The sequence below is a fragment of the Dreissena polymorpha genome, chromosome 8 (genome assembly GCF_020536995.1).
Source record: "Dreissena polymorpha isolate Duluth1 chromosome 8, UMN_Dpol_1.0, whole genome shotgun sequence".
NCBI classification, from domain to species: Eukaryota; Metazoa; Mollusca; class Bivalvia; order Myida; family Dreissenidae; genus Dreissena; species Dreissena polymorpha.
Genome location: NC_068362.1, coordinates 36,662,891 through 36,681,717, shown reverse-complemented (window position 1 = coordinate 36,681,717; position 18,827 = coordinate 36,662,891). Strand labels below are relative to the sequence as shown.

Below are 18,827 nucleotides of genomic sequence, written 5' to 3'. Positions count from 1 at the left end.
AAGTGCGGTGCAAAAAAAAGTTCGCTTTTTGCTTAGCACTACTTTTGCTGGATGTGCAATTTTTCCATCTGGTGACAGCCGTACTTGTTTACAACCTTGCTATTAATTTCTCGTTATTTTTGCATGAACTCTCGGTCACAGTAACCTTTCACCCGCACGCTCATTGTGTAGCACTATATCTGTATACAGCTTTCGCAGTCTTTTGTCGTTTGCAAGTAAGAAAGGATCCCCAGCATGGAATGCGTGAATTTCTTGTGCATTTTATTCTGTGCAATTGTAACGGTATATGGTAAGTGTTACATAATAATATATTTTGTTTTATTACACTTGGCAGTTTAATGCGCAACGCTAATTTAGCCTCTTTAAAAAATTTAAGTAATGGAAACATTTGTAATATTCTCTGAATAATAAATGTCAAAGAAATATTAATGCAAACAATTATCTAACCTTAAGGGCAGTGTATACATTTAAAGATTGCAAATACGATTGATTTCAAAACATAGAATATGATTAAAATGTTGTATTATAATTATGTTGCAAACAAGATCATTTCAAATGTCAGTCATTCTGCTAAAACCATAAATAAACCTTTAAACCTTTAATTTTACTGTCATACTGTTGACTCTAAATGCAGTAATACGGTAAACTCTTTCAGTGCTGGAACCGAATTTTGAAGGCCTTTGCAAACAGTTAGGATCCAGATGAGACGCCACAGAATGTGGCGTGTCATCAGGATCCAAACTGTTTGCTATTCTGAAAAAAAATCAAAGAGGATGCTAATTTTAGAAATTCAGCAGACGACATTTTAGCAGACGATAAATTTCCCAGCATGCAAAGGGTTAATACAAATATATTTTATCTGACCTAAACAGCGGACAAAGCAAAAAACTTTACAAAATTCTACAGCAAATACGTGATCAAAAAATTAAATGCTCATTTAGAATATACAATCTTTTTTAATAAATGTGTTATGTTTTACACGAAAAAAAAAACACAATCTTTATTTTTTAATGTCATTATGTTAAAACTGAAATATCTGGAGTATAAATGACGATCGTATTTGTAAACACGTAATACATACTTGTTCAGATATTAATGGAATGTCTATTATGTATTTCTTTTGCATATTACAGTTGCTCCGTACGATTAATATACTATGTGTTAGGTTATAAGACAGGAAGCTGTATGTTTGTTACAACTGAAATTATTCCAGCACGAATAGAATACGACGACCCCTATTACCCTCTATGTGCTTGTGGAAGACATAACGCCAGATACTCTCAAACGTCAACTTGACGATGACTTGCCCGAGACGTTGGTATTGAACGTTAAGCGCGGCGTTACGTCTAACGTCAAACTGACATTGAGTGAGAACAAACGCCTGAATCACAATGCGCCGATGTACGAGGTTAAGTCTGTTAATGGTCAAAATTTGCTGAAGAAGCTGAACACCTCCCCATTGCAGGTATGCTGCTTCTTATTTAATGTTTTATTTTATTATATTAGGAAACATTCTAGGTAGAATAATGACGAGTGCGTCAACGTAACACAAAACTCAAACACAAATATAAACTGATTATTTGTTTGGGGCAATATTCAGTTTTAGGCAATCGTTAATATCCTTATACGTGTATACAAATATATCATGCAATTAATTAATAGCTGAACGGCCACCGCGGAAACTTTGCGAAACCGAAGGTTCGCAAACTTAAGTTCCCTCTTTCTATAAGATTTGCCTATCAAGATAAAGTATGCGATAACAGTGTATTTTTATATTAATAATTGAGTGTCTTTGCTTAAAAATGCACTTTTTTTACAATAACATATGTGAGCAAATTTTGTATTGCAATTGAATTTTTTTGCAATGTGTGACTTTTCGTGTTCCAATCATTTTTTAACCCATGTTTTTATCTTCCTTTCTGCATGGGATTTTCGAAAAAACAAACATTTCTTTATGTCTAGTTATCGGTTTTAAGAAGTGTAAACGTGTTTGTTCTTATATTAGTTTAATAACTTTTAACAGCAAAATAATCAAATATTAATATGGGATTATAATACCATGTTACACAAAAATTATATTGAAAAAAACAGAATATCCAATGGACAAAAAAACAATAATCCCATGCAAGAAGCAATTTTGAATCACCAAAAAATGAAGGAAATGGAAATATTATATAAAGACAATCAATACATGATTACAAAAAAGCACTGTATCGAAAACAATTGATAAAATATGCATGCACAATAAAAGTTAATTTAGTTTGCGAAATTTCAGTTTTGCAGTGTTTTCTGGTGGACGTTCATACAAACACAAAAGAGCACAATAACCCATCTATTGAAATTCGCACAAAACTATAGGCGGGCAATTATTCGAAAGTATACTTTTCAAAGCACGAGAATGAAGCTAATTATCGAGTTCACGTTTAGTGATTATAAAATAAAATTATTGTATTTATTAGTTCTATAAAATATACATAAATGGCACAATGGCTCATCGTAACAATCCGTTTATAAAATTATACGATTTATAAACGACACGTAGGTTTAGTGGAATGTAAGAAAGCGACCTGTAGGTGCTCGAAATCGGCTGGTATACGCATTTAAACTAAGGAATGTAGGAATTTTGCTTAAGATATCATAAGGAACCATGTAATTATTATGTCATATGTCATGCCTTACGAGCTATGAGTTCACACTTAATGTACTCAAAGTCTTTCAATTAACGCCGTTATTTGATATTTAATCGGATTATGTGTGTAGTTTTATCGTTTAGCGATCGTTGAACCCGACCGCATACAATGGGCTGCATTCTGGGAGGACCAGGATTGTGTGCCAATCATACCTCATCACTTTACTAGACTTATGAACATTGGGACGAATTGTTAATATTATATTAATATTTTCGGCTATTTAGTTGTTATTGAAAGATTTAAAATTGTGCTGTGGTGCTATGATGTTTGGGGAAGCCGCAGTAGCCGGATGAAACTTCAACTGTCCCGTATGGTTACCACCAACCAAAATCACATGCTTACGGGTACGGGGATTGAACCAGGGTCAAAGAGATGAGGAGTGCGTGTAACAAGCACTGTACTAACTGAACAGCCCACCAAACCCAAGGGAATGTTAGGACTTTAACCAACCACAATTGTTACGCCGCCACACCAAACCCAAGGGAATGTTAGGACTTTAACCAACCACAATTGTTACGCCGCAGTGCCTGTACTAACTGGACAGCACACCAAACCCAAGGGAATGTTAGGACTTTAACCAACCACAATTGTTACGCCGCAGTGACGGTGTTCTTATGATTTTTAGTAATAATTTAACCCTTTGCATGCTGGGTAATTTGTCTTCTGCTAAAATGTCGTCTGCAGAATTTCTAAAATTAGCATTTTCTTCGATTTTTTTCAAAGAATACTATCAGAATAGCAAACAGTTTGGATCCTGATGAGACGCCACGTTCTGTGGCGTCTCATCTGGATCCAAACTGTTTGCAAAGGCCTTAAAAATTCAGCTCCAGCGCTTTAAGGGTTAACATTTATATCAAACATGCAGTTTAAAAAGTATGTTATACCTTTTACAGGAAGCTTATTTTTTTGCGATAACTTTGATCAATTGCCAAATCAAGCAATTTTTTATTTCGATCAAAATAAGTATCACATGAGAATTGTTATGCGCTTTTGTGGCGTTTTGGCTGTACGAAAAAATAAATGTATTTTTCACTACAAATTAGGTACATTATATCTGCATATCGTTCCAACCGTCAATTTGTTTGCATACAATCCGAAATGGGATTTAAGGCAGTTCTAGTTATACTTTGACACATACATAATATACTTTAAACCAATTTATTTTTGCTCGATTGCATCGAAAGTCGAATGCTTACTGAAAACATTCTCGAGGCCGTTTTCTTGTGTAGAATAAGGCCTTGGTTTCTTCGGGGAAGAACGCTACACAGTTTGGAGCTCGAGCATCATATCAACGTCGCCAAGGCGACCGTAATTCATCAATTAGGTAGTTAATAATGGTCAAATGTTGCGTAAAATGAAACTTTAATCATTATAAGTAGCATATGTCTTGTATGAAATCCATCGTAAATGCCTTGCGAAAGTTTTTTAATTTAAGAGCCACGTAATGTATGTCGCGGTTTCACGTAAAGTATGTCGCGGTTTCACACAATGTATGTCGCGGTTTCACACAATGATATGCATCCGTCTGAAGAGAAATATGACTAAATCAATGTAAAATAAAGCTTCAAAACAACTTGTATTTTTATTATTTTCATCTACAATATTGCATATACGATTTGTCTTGTGCATTCTCACAAGGATTTACCGCGTCTCCTATTCTGCATAAAATGCCCTTATAATATCGCACGTTTGTATAGATGCGCGCGCTCTCACAAATTTCTGTTACAGGAGACGAAATTCTACCAGGACAAAAACAAAGTTGGGTCATTCATGGTGTCGTGTAAACGTTTCAACAAGGGCACATGCGTAAGAAGCGTTGTAAGTAAAAATCGTCTAAAATAGGTTGCCGTAGGTTAAAAAAAGATACTTAAGTAGTGGAAATTATAAAGATCAGAATCTCCGAGTATACAGACTAGTAAAAGTCATCACTGTTTCGTTTTTTTTTCCATTTTACATTAGATACCCTGATATCTGTCTAAAATAAAATCAAACATGTTTTTTTTGAGGGCGATATCAGCAACACTGTCATCATTCTTTTCAAATAAATTGTTATATTTTGTTGTAGTGACAGGGGACTCTCTTACTATCTTCGCTGCTTTAGAGTGTGACAACGTTCATAAACACTGCATCACTCTGATATATATTTATTTTATGTAATAAAACACTTTACTGATAATGTGCAATCATACACGTGTATATGTAGTAAAGCACACTTTACTGACAATGTGCAATCATACACGTGTATATGTAATAAAGCACACTTTACTAACAATGTGCAATCATACACGTGTATATGTAATAAAGCACACTTTACTGACAATGTGCAATCATACACGTGTATATGTAATAAAGCACACTTTACTGACAATGTGCAATCATACACGTGTATATGTAATAAAGCACACTTTACTGACAATGTGCAATCATACACGTGTATATGTAACAAAGCACACTTTACTGATTATGTGCAATCATACACGTGTATATGTAATAAAGCACACGTGTAAATGTAACAAAGCACACTTTACTGATAATGTGCAATCATACACGTGTATATGTAATAAAGCACACTTTACTGATTATGTGCAATCATACACGTATATATGTAATAAAGCACACTTTACTGAGTATGTGAACTCATACACGTGTATATGTAATAAAGCACACTTTACTGATAATGTGCAATCATACACGTGTATATGTAATAAAGCACACTTTACTGATTATGTGCAATCATACGCGTGTATATGTAATAAAGCACACTTTACTGATTATGTGCAATCATACACGTGTATATGTAATAAAGCACACTTTACTGATTATGTGCAATCATACACGTGTATATGTAATAAAGCACACTTTACTGATTATGTGCAATCATACACGTGTATATGTAATAAAGCACACTTTACTGATTATGTGCAATCATACGCGTGTATATGTAATAAAGCACACTTTACTGATTATGTGCAATCATACGCGTGTATATGTAATAAAGCACACTTTACTGATTAGGTGCAATCATACACGTGTCTATGTAATAAAGCACACTTTACTGATTATGTGCAATCATACGCGTGTATATGTAATAAAGCACACTTTACTGATTATGTGCAATCATACACGTGTATATGTAATAAAGCACACTTTACTGATTATGTGCAATCATACACGTGTATATGTAATAAAGCACACTTTACTGATTATGTGCAATCATACACGTGTATATGTAATAAAGCACACTTTACTGATTATGTGCAATCATACACGTGTATATGTAATAAAGCTCACTTTACTGATTATGTGCAATCATACGCGTGTATATGTAATAAAGCACACTTTACTGATTATGTGCAATCATACACGTGTATATGTAATAAAGCACACTTTACTGATTATGTGCAATCATACACGTGTATATGTAATAAAGCACACTTTACTGATTATGTGCAATCATACACGTGTATATGTAATAAAGCACACTTGACTGATTATGTGCAATCATACACGTGTATATGTAATAAAGCACACTTTACTGATTATGTGCAATCATACGCGTGTATATGTAATAAAACACACTTTACTGATTATGTGCAATCATACACGTGTATATGTAATAAAGCACACTTTACTGATTATGTGCAATCATACGCGTGTATATGTAATAAAGCACACTTTACTGATTATGTGCAATCATACACGTGTATATGTAACAAAGCACACTTTACTGATTATGTGCATTGACATTTAATCAATATTCTATTAAACATGCGCTATTGAAATGATACATTTCGAACATATATAAACAGGACTTGTTATACTGTTAACCAATTCATTAATAATTCTAAATTCTAAAACTGCTATGTGATTCTTGTATACAGCGTTTTGAATAAGACAGTTTAAAATTAAAACATGTTTGTTTGGACTTCGTGTTATACCACTTCTTGAAGAAAAAAAACACAAACTTCTCTTTTCGGTGTTATGCTTTCTATCTATCCTTTTCTGCCTTATAATTAGACTGGAAGTCTCATACATAACGACGAGGCTTACGAGATAAGGCCCGCCGAAGACACGCTTAGCACGAGAAACCTCGAAGCAACGCGAGGCGTGAGAGACTTTCCTCACATCATGACACGAGTCAGCGATCTGGCGCGCGGTCAGAGAGGGCAGGGTCATGGTGACGTCTGCATTGTTGTGAATTGTTCATCAAACATCGTCGTGCATAATATGTATCATAAATCCGCAATAGAAACAATTTTTTATAAACCTATTATTAATAGCCATAAGCTTACAATCGAATTAGTGGAATGATGCGTAACTGCACACCATACAGACAGAGCTTTTATATATTGGCGTTAATAGCTTTACTTTCAAATGATGTTTCTCATGTTAGGCGGCTATGTCTTGAAAATAAAATACCCACTGACAAAGATGCTTCGGAAATATCCGATCGTTACCGAGGAATGGATTTCACCAAGTTGATATGACTTTAGCTTTTCTTAAGTCCTTATACTGAGACTTGTACATATGTAATACCAATGCATTGTATATAAGTGCGGCCAAGCCAATTCTATTAAATATATATAACATTGCCATGTTAGTTCGATAATAAGTTTTTACCATTGTTACTATTGAGATATTGAACAAGAATGAACATGTTTCGTTTCTGCTTCGTTCAGTGAGCAATGATGAAAGAATTCCTTCGGATATTCCGGATTACGACAAAAACAGCAACGAAAATGCGGAAAGAGAGAATGAGAGTGTGGACGACTACGACAAAGATATAAAGATAGGTAACAGTGCATTTTACAATTGACATCATTACGCATTCAATTTATTTATAAAAGTACGTTAAATGTTTATTATAGTTGTATAAAACGTTAGTTGACAACTTTTAAATAATGTTTCGATATTAAGATACTTAACTAGTTTCCAAATGTATCTTTGTCAATTAACGTTACCATCGGATAAAATTATTTTACCTACTAAAACAATGACATTTAGACCATTCTGGCTGCAAAGGTTATAATGAAATATTCTATAGATATTGAGAAAATCTATCAACAAAACATTCATTGGTGATGTAAGTATCAATAACATTAATAACTTACAGGTTATTTTATGTATTATGTATACTGTCCTGCTAAATAATCTACGCAATATGAATATTAGCACCATATATTATATGTGAATAAATATGTATATTATTTCACCTGCAGATCCAGCGAATTTTGAAAAGACCCTTCAGAAATTACGTTCTAAGGCATCACTAGAGGTAGAACTCTTAAATTTGCTTTCGCAGTTTTGATTATGAATAAATATGTAACAAATCCTCCTAATTATTTATCACACTACCGCATTGATATCTGCCTGATATAACATTGCCTGATATATTTTATATCATGGTCAACAGGAAGTTCTTATATCACTCATGTGTGGAGGATGGTCATATTATTAGGAATCAACTGTAAAGTAATACTTTTGATTAAAACAATTAGATACCAATATGTAAAATGTTTGAAACACAAAATGCAAAACAAAGCAAAAACATGTTATATAAATTTTAGCGAGAAAACTCATGACGTCTTTATTAACACATCAAACGACAAAAATCCTATTCTTTCCCGCTAAAATTGCAGCTTTTAAGCGATTTTAGAAACTTTTTCTTTAAAATCGGGGACATAGAGGTATGATAAACAGAAAAACAGGTAACTGCCTGATCTTTTGTAATAGATCAGGCAAGCCTCGCCGTTATATTATTCTAAGCCTTGCCTGATATATTACAAAAAGATCAGGCAGTAACTTTTATTCTCTATATATCATTCCGTAATACCATGATCGATATTTGTTCAATTTGGTGGTTGTAAAAGCTGAAGCAAATCGCAGTGACTTAATTTGAAATAAGGTGCCAACATATTTTATTTGAGATAACATTTGGAAACGATATTTTACAGAAACTGAGAAATAGAAGACAGACACGACAGGACAAAGTCTACGCAGTCGAGGTAGTGGTGGCTATCGACCCATCTTTGTGGCAGAAGTAAGATGTCGTTTGCCATAATAGTCTAGTCGTTAGAACACAATATGAATATGTCTACCACCTGTTTTATTTCAGGTTTTCATTTCTGTAAGAAATGTTCTAAATATAGAAATACATATACTAGACATCCCTTATTTTGGAAATAAATTGATTCAATTTAGAAGGATGGGAGAGTCCGCTAGGCATAAAAGGGTTAACATTAAGTCCTTGGCTGTTTTGGAACGTGGCCATATAACATGTACGAACATGTATCTGTTATCCTTCCCGAGGGTGAGACTGATTGAGCATAGCCGATTTAATTCGATTAATTAGTGATATTCAAACATCGCCTTGTAAACGAAAATATATCAATGAGGGCAATACAAATGCATATCGATAGATCTTTGGGTAAATAACTTTATTGAATGAAAAGTACTTATGAAATTCCAACAGTAAACACAATTAAAGGTAGGTAAACACAATTAAAGATAGGTCTAGTTTAAACCTGTTTCCCCAACCATAAAACAAAACAACAACATTTGCACCCAATTATTTGTGGGATATCTCTAAAATAGGCAAATGAAATGGTTGGATTGATGAGGTCAATAGGTCACAACCTGTGTTAGACGGCTACGCTGGAAAGGTTCTTTCTCATAGTGGCTAGCTACAGTTTGTCTCTTATTTCTTCAGATTTTACACGGACACACAGGCTACTGGCGGAATGTCCAGAGAAGAGACAACAGAGTACAAACTTCGGGAACATTTCTCGCAGATCATCAATGGCGTACGTTGTAATGTATTAAAAACAATGTTAATGTACGCATATCTGATTTTATTCCTGAAAACTAGTTGGCCATTGATCTGTTATCGATTTACTGAGTTACACCGTTACATACTAAGTAATTCGAACAGTATCTTTTGCAAACAATATATGTGTTTTTCAGAAACACAATGCCCCCTATTGCGCCGCTTTGAAGCCATAAATTTGACCTTTGACCTTAAAGGATGACCTTGACCTTGACTTTTCACCACTCAAAATTTGCAGCTCCATGAGATACACATGCATGCCAAATATCAAGTTGCTATCTTCAATATTGCAAAAGTTATGAAGAAGGTTAAAGTTTTGGTTAAAGTTTTGTTATTTGTTTTTTTGACCTTAGACCTTGAAGGATGACCTTGACCTTTCACCACTCAAAATGTGCAGCTCCATGAGATACACATGCATGCAAAATATCAAGTTGCTATCTTGAATATTGCAAAAGTTATGACCAAGGTTAAAGTTTTGGTTAAAGTTTGGGACACACACATACAATGACAGACAGGCAAAAAAAATATACCCCCGAACTTTCGATCCGGGGGCATTAGAAAACAACAACATAAGCATATGTGTTTTTGATACTAATAACCGAATTCTCCGCACTTAATCTTGCTTTATTTGATTGCAAAGTATCCGTAAATGCATCAAACAGTTTTAAATTTTGGCTTTCTGCATGCTTTTATATTTGTATTCCAGATTAGCACGCGATATGAAAGTATTGACTCTAACGAACTGAACATTTACGTTACGGTTACTGCCTTTCTGTTGTACAAGGTATGTCATTTGTCTTGTTTTTGCAGCGACGTAACTTCTTGACGTTATGTCACTATTAAATCCATCTAAATTGGCTGACGCGATTTCTGATTCTAGCCAGGTCGATTTCAACATACATATTAGCGCATTTGATGCAAATTTTGTCATCATTTTGGGAATTGTTTTGTTATGAATTATTAATGGGCTATTTTATCATATTTATGGCAATTGTTGAGTTAAACAAAACGGCGATCAAGTTATTTGGTCAAAGAAGTTAAAGAGTGTATACAATTATCTCGTCATCTTGAGTAGGATTTTTTTAAATCCTGAAACAAAAAGGTAGTTCAATGAAAGTATCAGCATTATCATACTATTACATACAAAAGAACACAATGTTGCGAGTTATTAATGATTTCATCACATAATATTTCTATTGCCATTTTCACCTAAAGAATATAATGTTTTATAGAATGGCGTGTGATAATATTATAGAAATATCTATTACCAAAGACGGCTGTTTGTAAATAAGATCACTGCAATTATTATGGTTTTAAAATTATACAAAATACAAAATGGCTGCTTGTACGTCATTACGGTTTAGGTGACTACCTATGAAATATGTAAGTGTTTACTCGGACATGAGGTGCTCGTCATATGTTTTAATATTTGCGCTTCCTGTTTGAGTTCACGGATTGGTCTTTTTGAAACTCGTTATAAAAACAATTTTGAATATCAGAATTTTGTATTTAGAATATGCATTTACATATCTTTTAAATTTAAAAGAACTCACGTTTGAAAGTAAAAAACATTTGCAAAATATCGTATTACATGTTCGTTAGACTTTCTTAAGATCAAACTATATCCTCATAAATGTATATTTTATCATATAATTTTAAACAACCTTTATGCAACAAAGAAATACCAAACACAAGTATAATGAATATATTACTTTACAGACCTCCGCATAATGTAAGCTTGCATAAAATGAAGAATCCTTTTCGTTAAGTTTTCATTATTAGAACGACTTAAATATCGTGAAAAAACAACTTCATTTAAAGTTTGGCAATTGTGTAGAGTATAAACTTAAAATGGGCATATATATCAGTTATGCTGAAAGTTTTATTATTTCGCGTGTTGTATAATTGATTTGTGTTGTATGAACTTCAACCAGACTATCGACTCCACCAATCCGCTGCCGCCGTCGGCGATTGAAACGTTTGCCGGCTACGAATATCAATATGTTAACAGTAGCGTCTACTTACCTGCTCTACCGGTTTGGCTAAGTAACCTGTCGGGTCTTCCAGACAATGATCACGTCATGGTTTTTACATGGTGAGTCACTTTTATTATTATCCCCGCCGAAAAAAAATCAGAGGGGATATAGCAATAGTCTCCGTCTGTCTATGCGTCCGTCTTTTCGTCAGAAACTTTGTCCAGAGCATAACTCCCAATCTAGTCAATGGATTAACATTAAACTTAAAATATAAACAGATGGCAACTAGGAGAAGTGCAGTGACCAAGAACCATAACTCTTATCTACCTTAGTTTTTGAATTATCTTCCTTTATATAATTTCAAAGTAAATGTTTGTCCGGAGCGTAACTCTAAATCTACTAAAGGGATTTAATTGAAACTTAAAAATTAATCAGAGGCAAGTAGGATAAGTACAGTGGCTAAGAACGATAACTCTATCTGTCTTAGTTTTTGAATTATCTCCCTTTATTTATTATCAAAGCATTTGTTTTGGAAACATAACTCTAATTCTACTGGAGGTATTTACTTGAAACTGGAAATATTAACAGATGGCAACTAGGAGAAATACAGTGAACATAAACCATAACTCTTTCGGCCGTAGTTTTTGAATTATCTCCCCTTTTTATATTTATATTTTATTTATGTATAATTTTAAATATATAATTTTATTTCATAGTAAATATTTTAGCTTTTCAATTTTTTAATAATTCCCTTTATCTAATTTAACAAGAATTTTTTAATTTTGAACGCTGAAGTATTCACCGTAAGATAAATAGATGAGTTTAAGGAAAAATTACAGTGATCAAGAACAGTAACTGTTTATAGTCTTCTTTTTTAATTACCTCCCTTTCTTTCATTTCCATATATGTTATTCTCTTCAGCATAACTCCAACACTATATAACTAAGTGATCCTTGATATATTAATAGATGACACAGGTGCCATGTTTTACAAATAGTATTCTACTCTCTAAAACAAATGTTGTCATACAAGCAAACACATTTCGGCGGGGATTTGGCACTACTGTGACAAGCTCTTGTTGTATTAATGTGCAGTGGATGTGTTTTTATATTTAATTTCATTACGATTATACTTAGCCACAATACTTCCTTTGGCCTTTTTATGTAGTGAGCAAGAATACCACAATCTTAATCTCCGAGCAGTATTAAAGAAAGTCTGAACTTTAGAACTGGTCGAATTGATGAAAATCACCTAGTAACTAGCCATACGAATATTTTACTAGACACTAAACATGAATAACCTCGCCGACAGGAACTCACCAGTTATTGTTCTATCCACGATGAAGATTGCTCATGTCGTTTCAACAGGACTTAGTACACTTTGATGCAATATGTTTCTCCGAGTTATAGTAAAAATTATAAACCCGAAATGGTTAGTCGCCGCATCAGCCGCTTCTCGTTAAAGACATGTTTTCTTGGTCATGTCCAGGTATCAAGTCTACAGTGGGAACTATTGGACTGGTGTAGCTGGCATAACCTATTTAAGTGGCGCGTGCACATACCGACGGGTGTCACTCAATGAAGTAATGTTCACCACCTTTACCACAATATCAGTGGCCGCGCATGAACTGGGACACAAGTAAGTATAAATACATCTTTAGCGCTTTGTCTAAATATATCAACTACACGCTTAAATGGAAAGTGGTAAAATATATATCAGAACGTTTTTTTAAGGTCGTTGAATGTCTGCTTTGTTATCATAAGATTTTAAAGCACTCGAACAGCGAATTTTTCTTTGATGAAGTCGATTTCAATAGTACTAGAATTCACGGATCGTCACTTAATTAATGGTTGAATAACAGTTGCATACAAACCCATTCCACATAAACAATACCTTAAAACATCCATTATTTATAAGAATGGATTGTTTAAATGGCATAAACAATTACTATTAAGATACGTTTGTTCTTGAAAATAATTATTTATTTCACGTTACATGTCCGTAAATTTAAAGACATAGAGGTACTATTTATTACTACAGGGGAATTAATGCTATGAATGTATATATAAACTTAGCTTTTTAAGTTTTGTGGATTTGAGATATCCGAATACTTGCCTAGCTATTGCATTATACGTTGTTATTATATTAGCTCGGTACACATTGCCTAGTTATTGAATTATACAATGTTAGTCTATTAGCTATGTACACATTGCATAAAAATCGCAACAACTCTATGGACAATTGTTCTATCTACACAAAAATACAGAACGTGCTTGTATTTGTCTAAAGCGTTTAATGATATTTTTAGTAATTAAATTTGTTTAACATTAAAAAGTGATTGACGCAGCAAAGATCATGAAAATTGTGACGAAATCTTTTTGAAGGACTGGCGTTACAGATATGTGACATCAAGCAAATACAATTTAATAGTCTATTATATAAATCTCATTCACATGTCTATAAGATCAATTGTGTCGCGTTCTGAGAAAACTGGGCATAATGCTTGTGCGTAAATTGTCATCCCAGATTAGTCTGTGCAGTCCACACAGGCTAATCAGGGACTACACTTTCCGCATAAATTGGATATTTGCTAAGAATAGACTTCATTTAAACAAAAAATGTCATAAAAGCGGAAAGTGTCGTCCCTGATTAGCCTATGTGGACTGTACAGGCTAATCTGGGACGACACTTTCCGCAACATGCATTATGCCCAGTTTTCTCAAAACGCGACTCAATTGCATTCAATATTCTCCCTAAGGTTCATTTGCCCGCATACCGATCCTCTGTGATGTACTTGTTAACAAGCTGCAACCTCGTTTCAGTCTCGGCGCTGATCACGATAGCGGTGACTGCCCAGCTGCCTCAAGCTTCATCATGTCTGGGTTGAGCCAGCTCCAACCTGGAGATGCCTTTACACAGAATCCCTGGCGCTTCTCAACATGCTCTGTCAACCAGTTCAGAAAATATATCCAGTACCTTGATAACAGCGGGTTGGTTAACATTATTAGTTAATTATTCTTTAAATTGATAAACTACAATAATAATAAAAATAATAATAATAAAAATAATAATAATAATAATAATAATAATAATAATAATACTCATCCTTGAAAGCCCTTCTTTTTTTTGATAACAGTTATTATTTTGTAAAATCAAGTAATTTACTAATTGTTCCATATACGCTGCTTAGGTGTAAATAGTGTACATGTATTGTAGAACATTCAGGGTATAGTAAATATTGAAGTCCGATGCGAGTGATGACGGCCGAGGTGAACATACCTCTTTTCTTTATCCCGAAAGATACATGCGATAAATTTATTTTATTATACTTAACAAACATGCTTTTTACAAATTAAGTCTGACTTGCAGATTGTTTGTGAGAGTCATGCGCTCATTACTATTGGTGTGTTGGTGTGTTGTATACGATTTGAATAATCACATACCGATAATTATCTTGAATTCAATCTTCGAAAAACACATGCTAGTTTTAAGCCTCCTGCGCAGAATATATTATATAAAAATCAGTTGAGATGTTTGCATCCCAATAGGAGTACTATCTACCGAGAATTAAGTCCGAGTTGACCACTGGTTGTTGAGGGTGTAATATGGACTCTCCCACGACAGATGCTTGTGATATTCATTTTATTATTACTTTCCAATGTCCATCATCATCACATGTTAAAAATAATGCAAGGATTGTATTATGAAATTTTAACATGCCGCGTGAGGTATAATACTACTAATACTGATACTAATAATAATAATATTGATAATAATAATACTCATGAATATAAATCGCCAAGACCGCAAAGCATATTATTAATTTATGGTTGTTTGAAAAGTCCTGGCCGTGTCGTTGTTTTCTATAATAAACATTACGGAATAAAAGGACGCAGTTGGGCTAAATTATTATTTAAATACATAAACTATGCAATTACCAGGGTGTACAAATAGTAAATGTCTTTGTTTTCTTTAATGTAACGCTCGCACCTTTTACCAACTTGGGACCAATTGTAAAATACATGTACATGTTTTAGAAAACGCGTAAGCACTATACAAGAACGTAGCGATATAGATACTACTGCAAAATTGATCTCTAATACGTATGATTGAAAAATATATCATTCGATAACACTATATATTATTCCTAAACATGTAAATTTGTTACAAATTATTAATATTTAACTCTAACTGTTTTTTGCTACTACCATTACATTGGAAATTACAATTTGCAAAAATGATATTTTATGATATAAAGGAAAGTAGAGATAGCCGCATCATAATTTCAATTGAATAAAGATGTTTATTACATATAAATTGCAGACAGAACTGCTTGCTGGACAAAGGTGATTACTACAATGCCGACGAGTTCAACACCTTCATCTCACAGTTGCCCGACACCGCGGACGAACAGTGCAAGAAGATTGTTGGCAACCATTCCGGACTTGGGTGTGGCCAGGTGAGTAAACAAATACCTAGGTGTATGAAACCGTCCCCTCACAGGTCACGAAGTGTTAAGGTTAATTTAAAGGATTCAAATGACTCAAATATTGTTCGAAACGACAAAATGCAGAAATTCAAACAAACCAGTAACCGGCTCAATATTTGATATTGCCACTACGTGTTTCTCTGTAGACGGCCACAGACCCATCCATTTGTCAGTACATGAATTGCAAAACATCTACGCCAGGGCAATGCAGCGCCAAGACCGCGGACCAAGGTACATCGTGTGATGACCCAGCATTAAATAAGGTATGATATAGGCCTTTTATTAACATCTTGTTCGGATTGTTCGTAATGATATAACGTTGTGTAAGTAAAATGTTTTACAGTCTTCATAACAAATGCAAACGTTACGCCTCTTTATCAACTGACAATTTTAAACGGTGATGACTTTATTATTACAACTTGCCACATAGTACAGCATACAGTGTCGGGTTCGGAGGCCTTTACTGTGGCAAATTGTAGGTTATTAATATTTCAATGCAAATATAAGAACATGTACTAGTAACTTATTTTTGTTTTCAGTGGTGTATCGCTGGTGCATGTGTCCCGCGATCTTCTATTTCATCCGGTAAGGCGGAAATATATTGAGGAAAAATGGTAAATGATCATTACGCTGTGAATGTGGATTTGTTCGTTGTGTCAATTACAATTGATAGTCCAAACACATAGAATGGGAAAATGTCGGAATCACGATTTTTAAAGCGACCATCGGACGACCATCCAACACCGCATTACGCCCAACAACCAGCACACGACCAACCCCCGAGAAAAAACGAAACCACAACTTCCATACGACCAACCACCACTTAAACAAGACAAACCACCACTATACGAATAACCATTACTACAACACGACAAACCACGACTTAAACAAGATAAACTACTACTACACGACCAACCACTTCTACGACACGACCAACCACCACTACGACACGACAAACCACCACTACATGACCAACCACTACTGCCACGCGACCAACCACAACCTACACACGACAAACCAACCACCACTACACGACCAACCACTACTACAAAACCACCAACTACCACACAAACACGACAAACCACAACAACACGACCAACCACTACTACAACACGACAAACCACTACTACAACACGACCAACCTCGACTTAAACAAGATAAACTACTACTACACGACAAACCACTACTACAACACGACAAACCACCACAACATGACCAACCACTTAACGAACAACCACTACTACCACACGAGCAACCACCACTTAAAAAAGATAAACAACTACTACACGACCAGACACTACTACGACACGAGCAACCACCACTTAAACAAGATAAACAACTACTACACGACCAACACTACTACAAAACGACCAACCACCACTCAAACACGACAAACCACCACTACACGACCAACCACTACTACAACACGACCAACCACCACTTAAACACGACAAACCACCACCACTACACGACCAGCCACTACTAGCACGCGACCAACCACCACCTACACACGCCTAAAAACACTACCAAACGACCAACCATGACATGCAAACAACCAACAAACACCACCAAACGACCAAAACCGACACTACACGACGCATTCGGAACGTCTAAAGGTCGGGGTCACTCTTCATTACTCCATGTTGAAGCCTCTTGTTTGATGTCCCCGTCTATATACCCTAGACGTTTTGAAACATTTATATGAAACTTGAAAAAAAACGTGTAGATGGCAAGCTAATGTATTATATATGTAGAGCAAACAGTAAGTGTCTACGAATTTCTACGATATTTGAATTGAAAACATTCCGCCATCGAAAATCCCTAGAAACGTGATAAAATGAGTAAAATAAAAAAGCATTAACAAACAAATTAGATCGCCGTCACTCTTATTATGGAGACGGTCGTGGATAAAGCACATTTTGTCTGTACATAATATATTCATGATGTTGTTTTTTAACACGTGCATCTGTTTCGATTTAAGTTAATTATATTCGAATGTTTCAGCTCACGAGATCATTTAAGATATACATTACGGGCGAATGTTGAAGATTGCATCACACAAAACAAGCAACCCTCGACCAGTGACGTTTATATTTACACAGTGTGCGTGGATGCCATATAATCTCCGATCGTGTGTAAATAAGAAGATTGCATACACTTTTTTAGGCTACATATGTCTACCTTGTAATAAAAAAACGTTTCTGCGATATATTCATCATACATAAGCTGCTCTGTATTATATTTGTATTATGTATGAGCATGTTTTTTATCAAACAATTTCCATTCGTCTTCGCACAGTGTCATGCATTGGAACAAAATAATTCTACATCAACACGTTAAGTTCGAACATGATTTGATGATGGTAACCGTGATTAACTATATAATTTGTATTTCCTTTCCTCTAATTTGCGACAGAAATTGAATTGAAAAAAATAAATTTATATTCTACATATTTCTGAAAAAGATGAATATTTATACCATGCCTCTTGTCTTGCATAATCAGTATTGCGTGTGTTTCGCTTATATACCAGTACTATAGTAATGCTTTGTGAGCATGTTAATATGGTATCTTTCCCTGTTTGCGTGTGTCTGTTTAATTGAGTTAACGATTTATTGCCCTAGCAAAATATATCAGGAGCTTTTTAAGGGACGCCCCCCCCCCCACAAACACACACATACACAAACAACCTCAAAATGAATTGTACAATTATTTCCATCCAACAAACTTTGAATTAGCTAGCAATAAAAACTAAAATATACGTAAATTAACTGGCTGAATGTGTTTCCGTAAACCACATGTGCTAGAAATTTTAAGGATTAAAGGTGCTTACCGCATTCAGTACCAG

At 34.5% G+C, this 18,827-nt stretch overlaps 1 protein-coding gene across 1 annotated transcript; it reads left to right on the top strand.

Moving 5' to 3' along the window:
- Positions 1-157: 157 nt before the first annotated feature.
- Positions 158-16,586, top strand: LOC127840446 (A disintegrin and metalloproteinase with thrombospondin motifs adt-2-like). The gene is made up of 15 exons (XM_052368862.1): positions 158-289; positions 1,214-1,465; positions 4,419-4,508; positions 6,708-6,867; positions 7,370-7,483; positions 7,910-7,965; positions 8,645-8,730; positions 9,400-9,493; positions 10,223-10,300; positions 11,451-11,611; positions 12,981-13,130; positions 14,315-14,482; positions 15,816-15,951; positions 16,128-16,244; positions 16,521-16,586. The coding sequence occupies exons 2-15, from the start codon at positions 1,400-1,402 to the stop codon at positions 16,584-16,586; spliced, it is 1,542 nt and encodes a 513-aa protein (XP_052224822.1). The 5' UTR covers positions 158-289; positions 1,214-1,399.
- Positions 16,587-18,827: the final 2,241 nt, after the last annotated feature.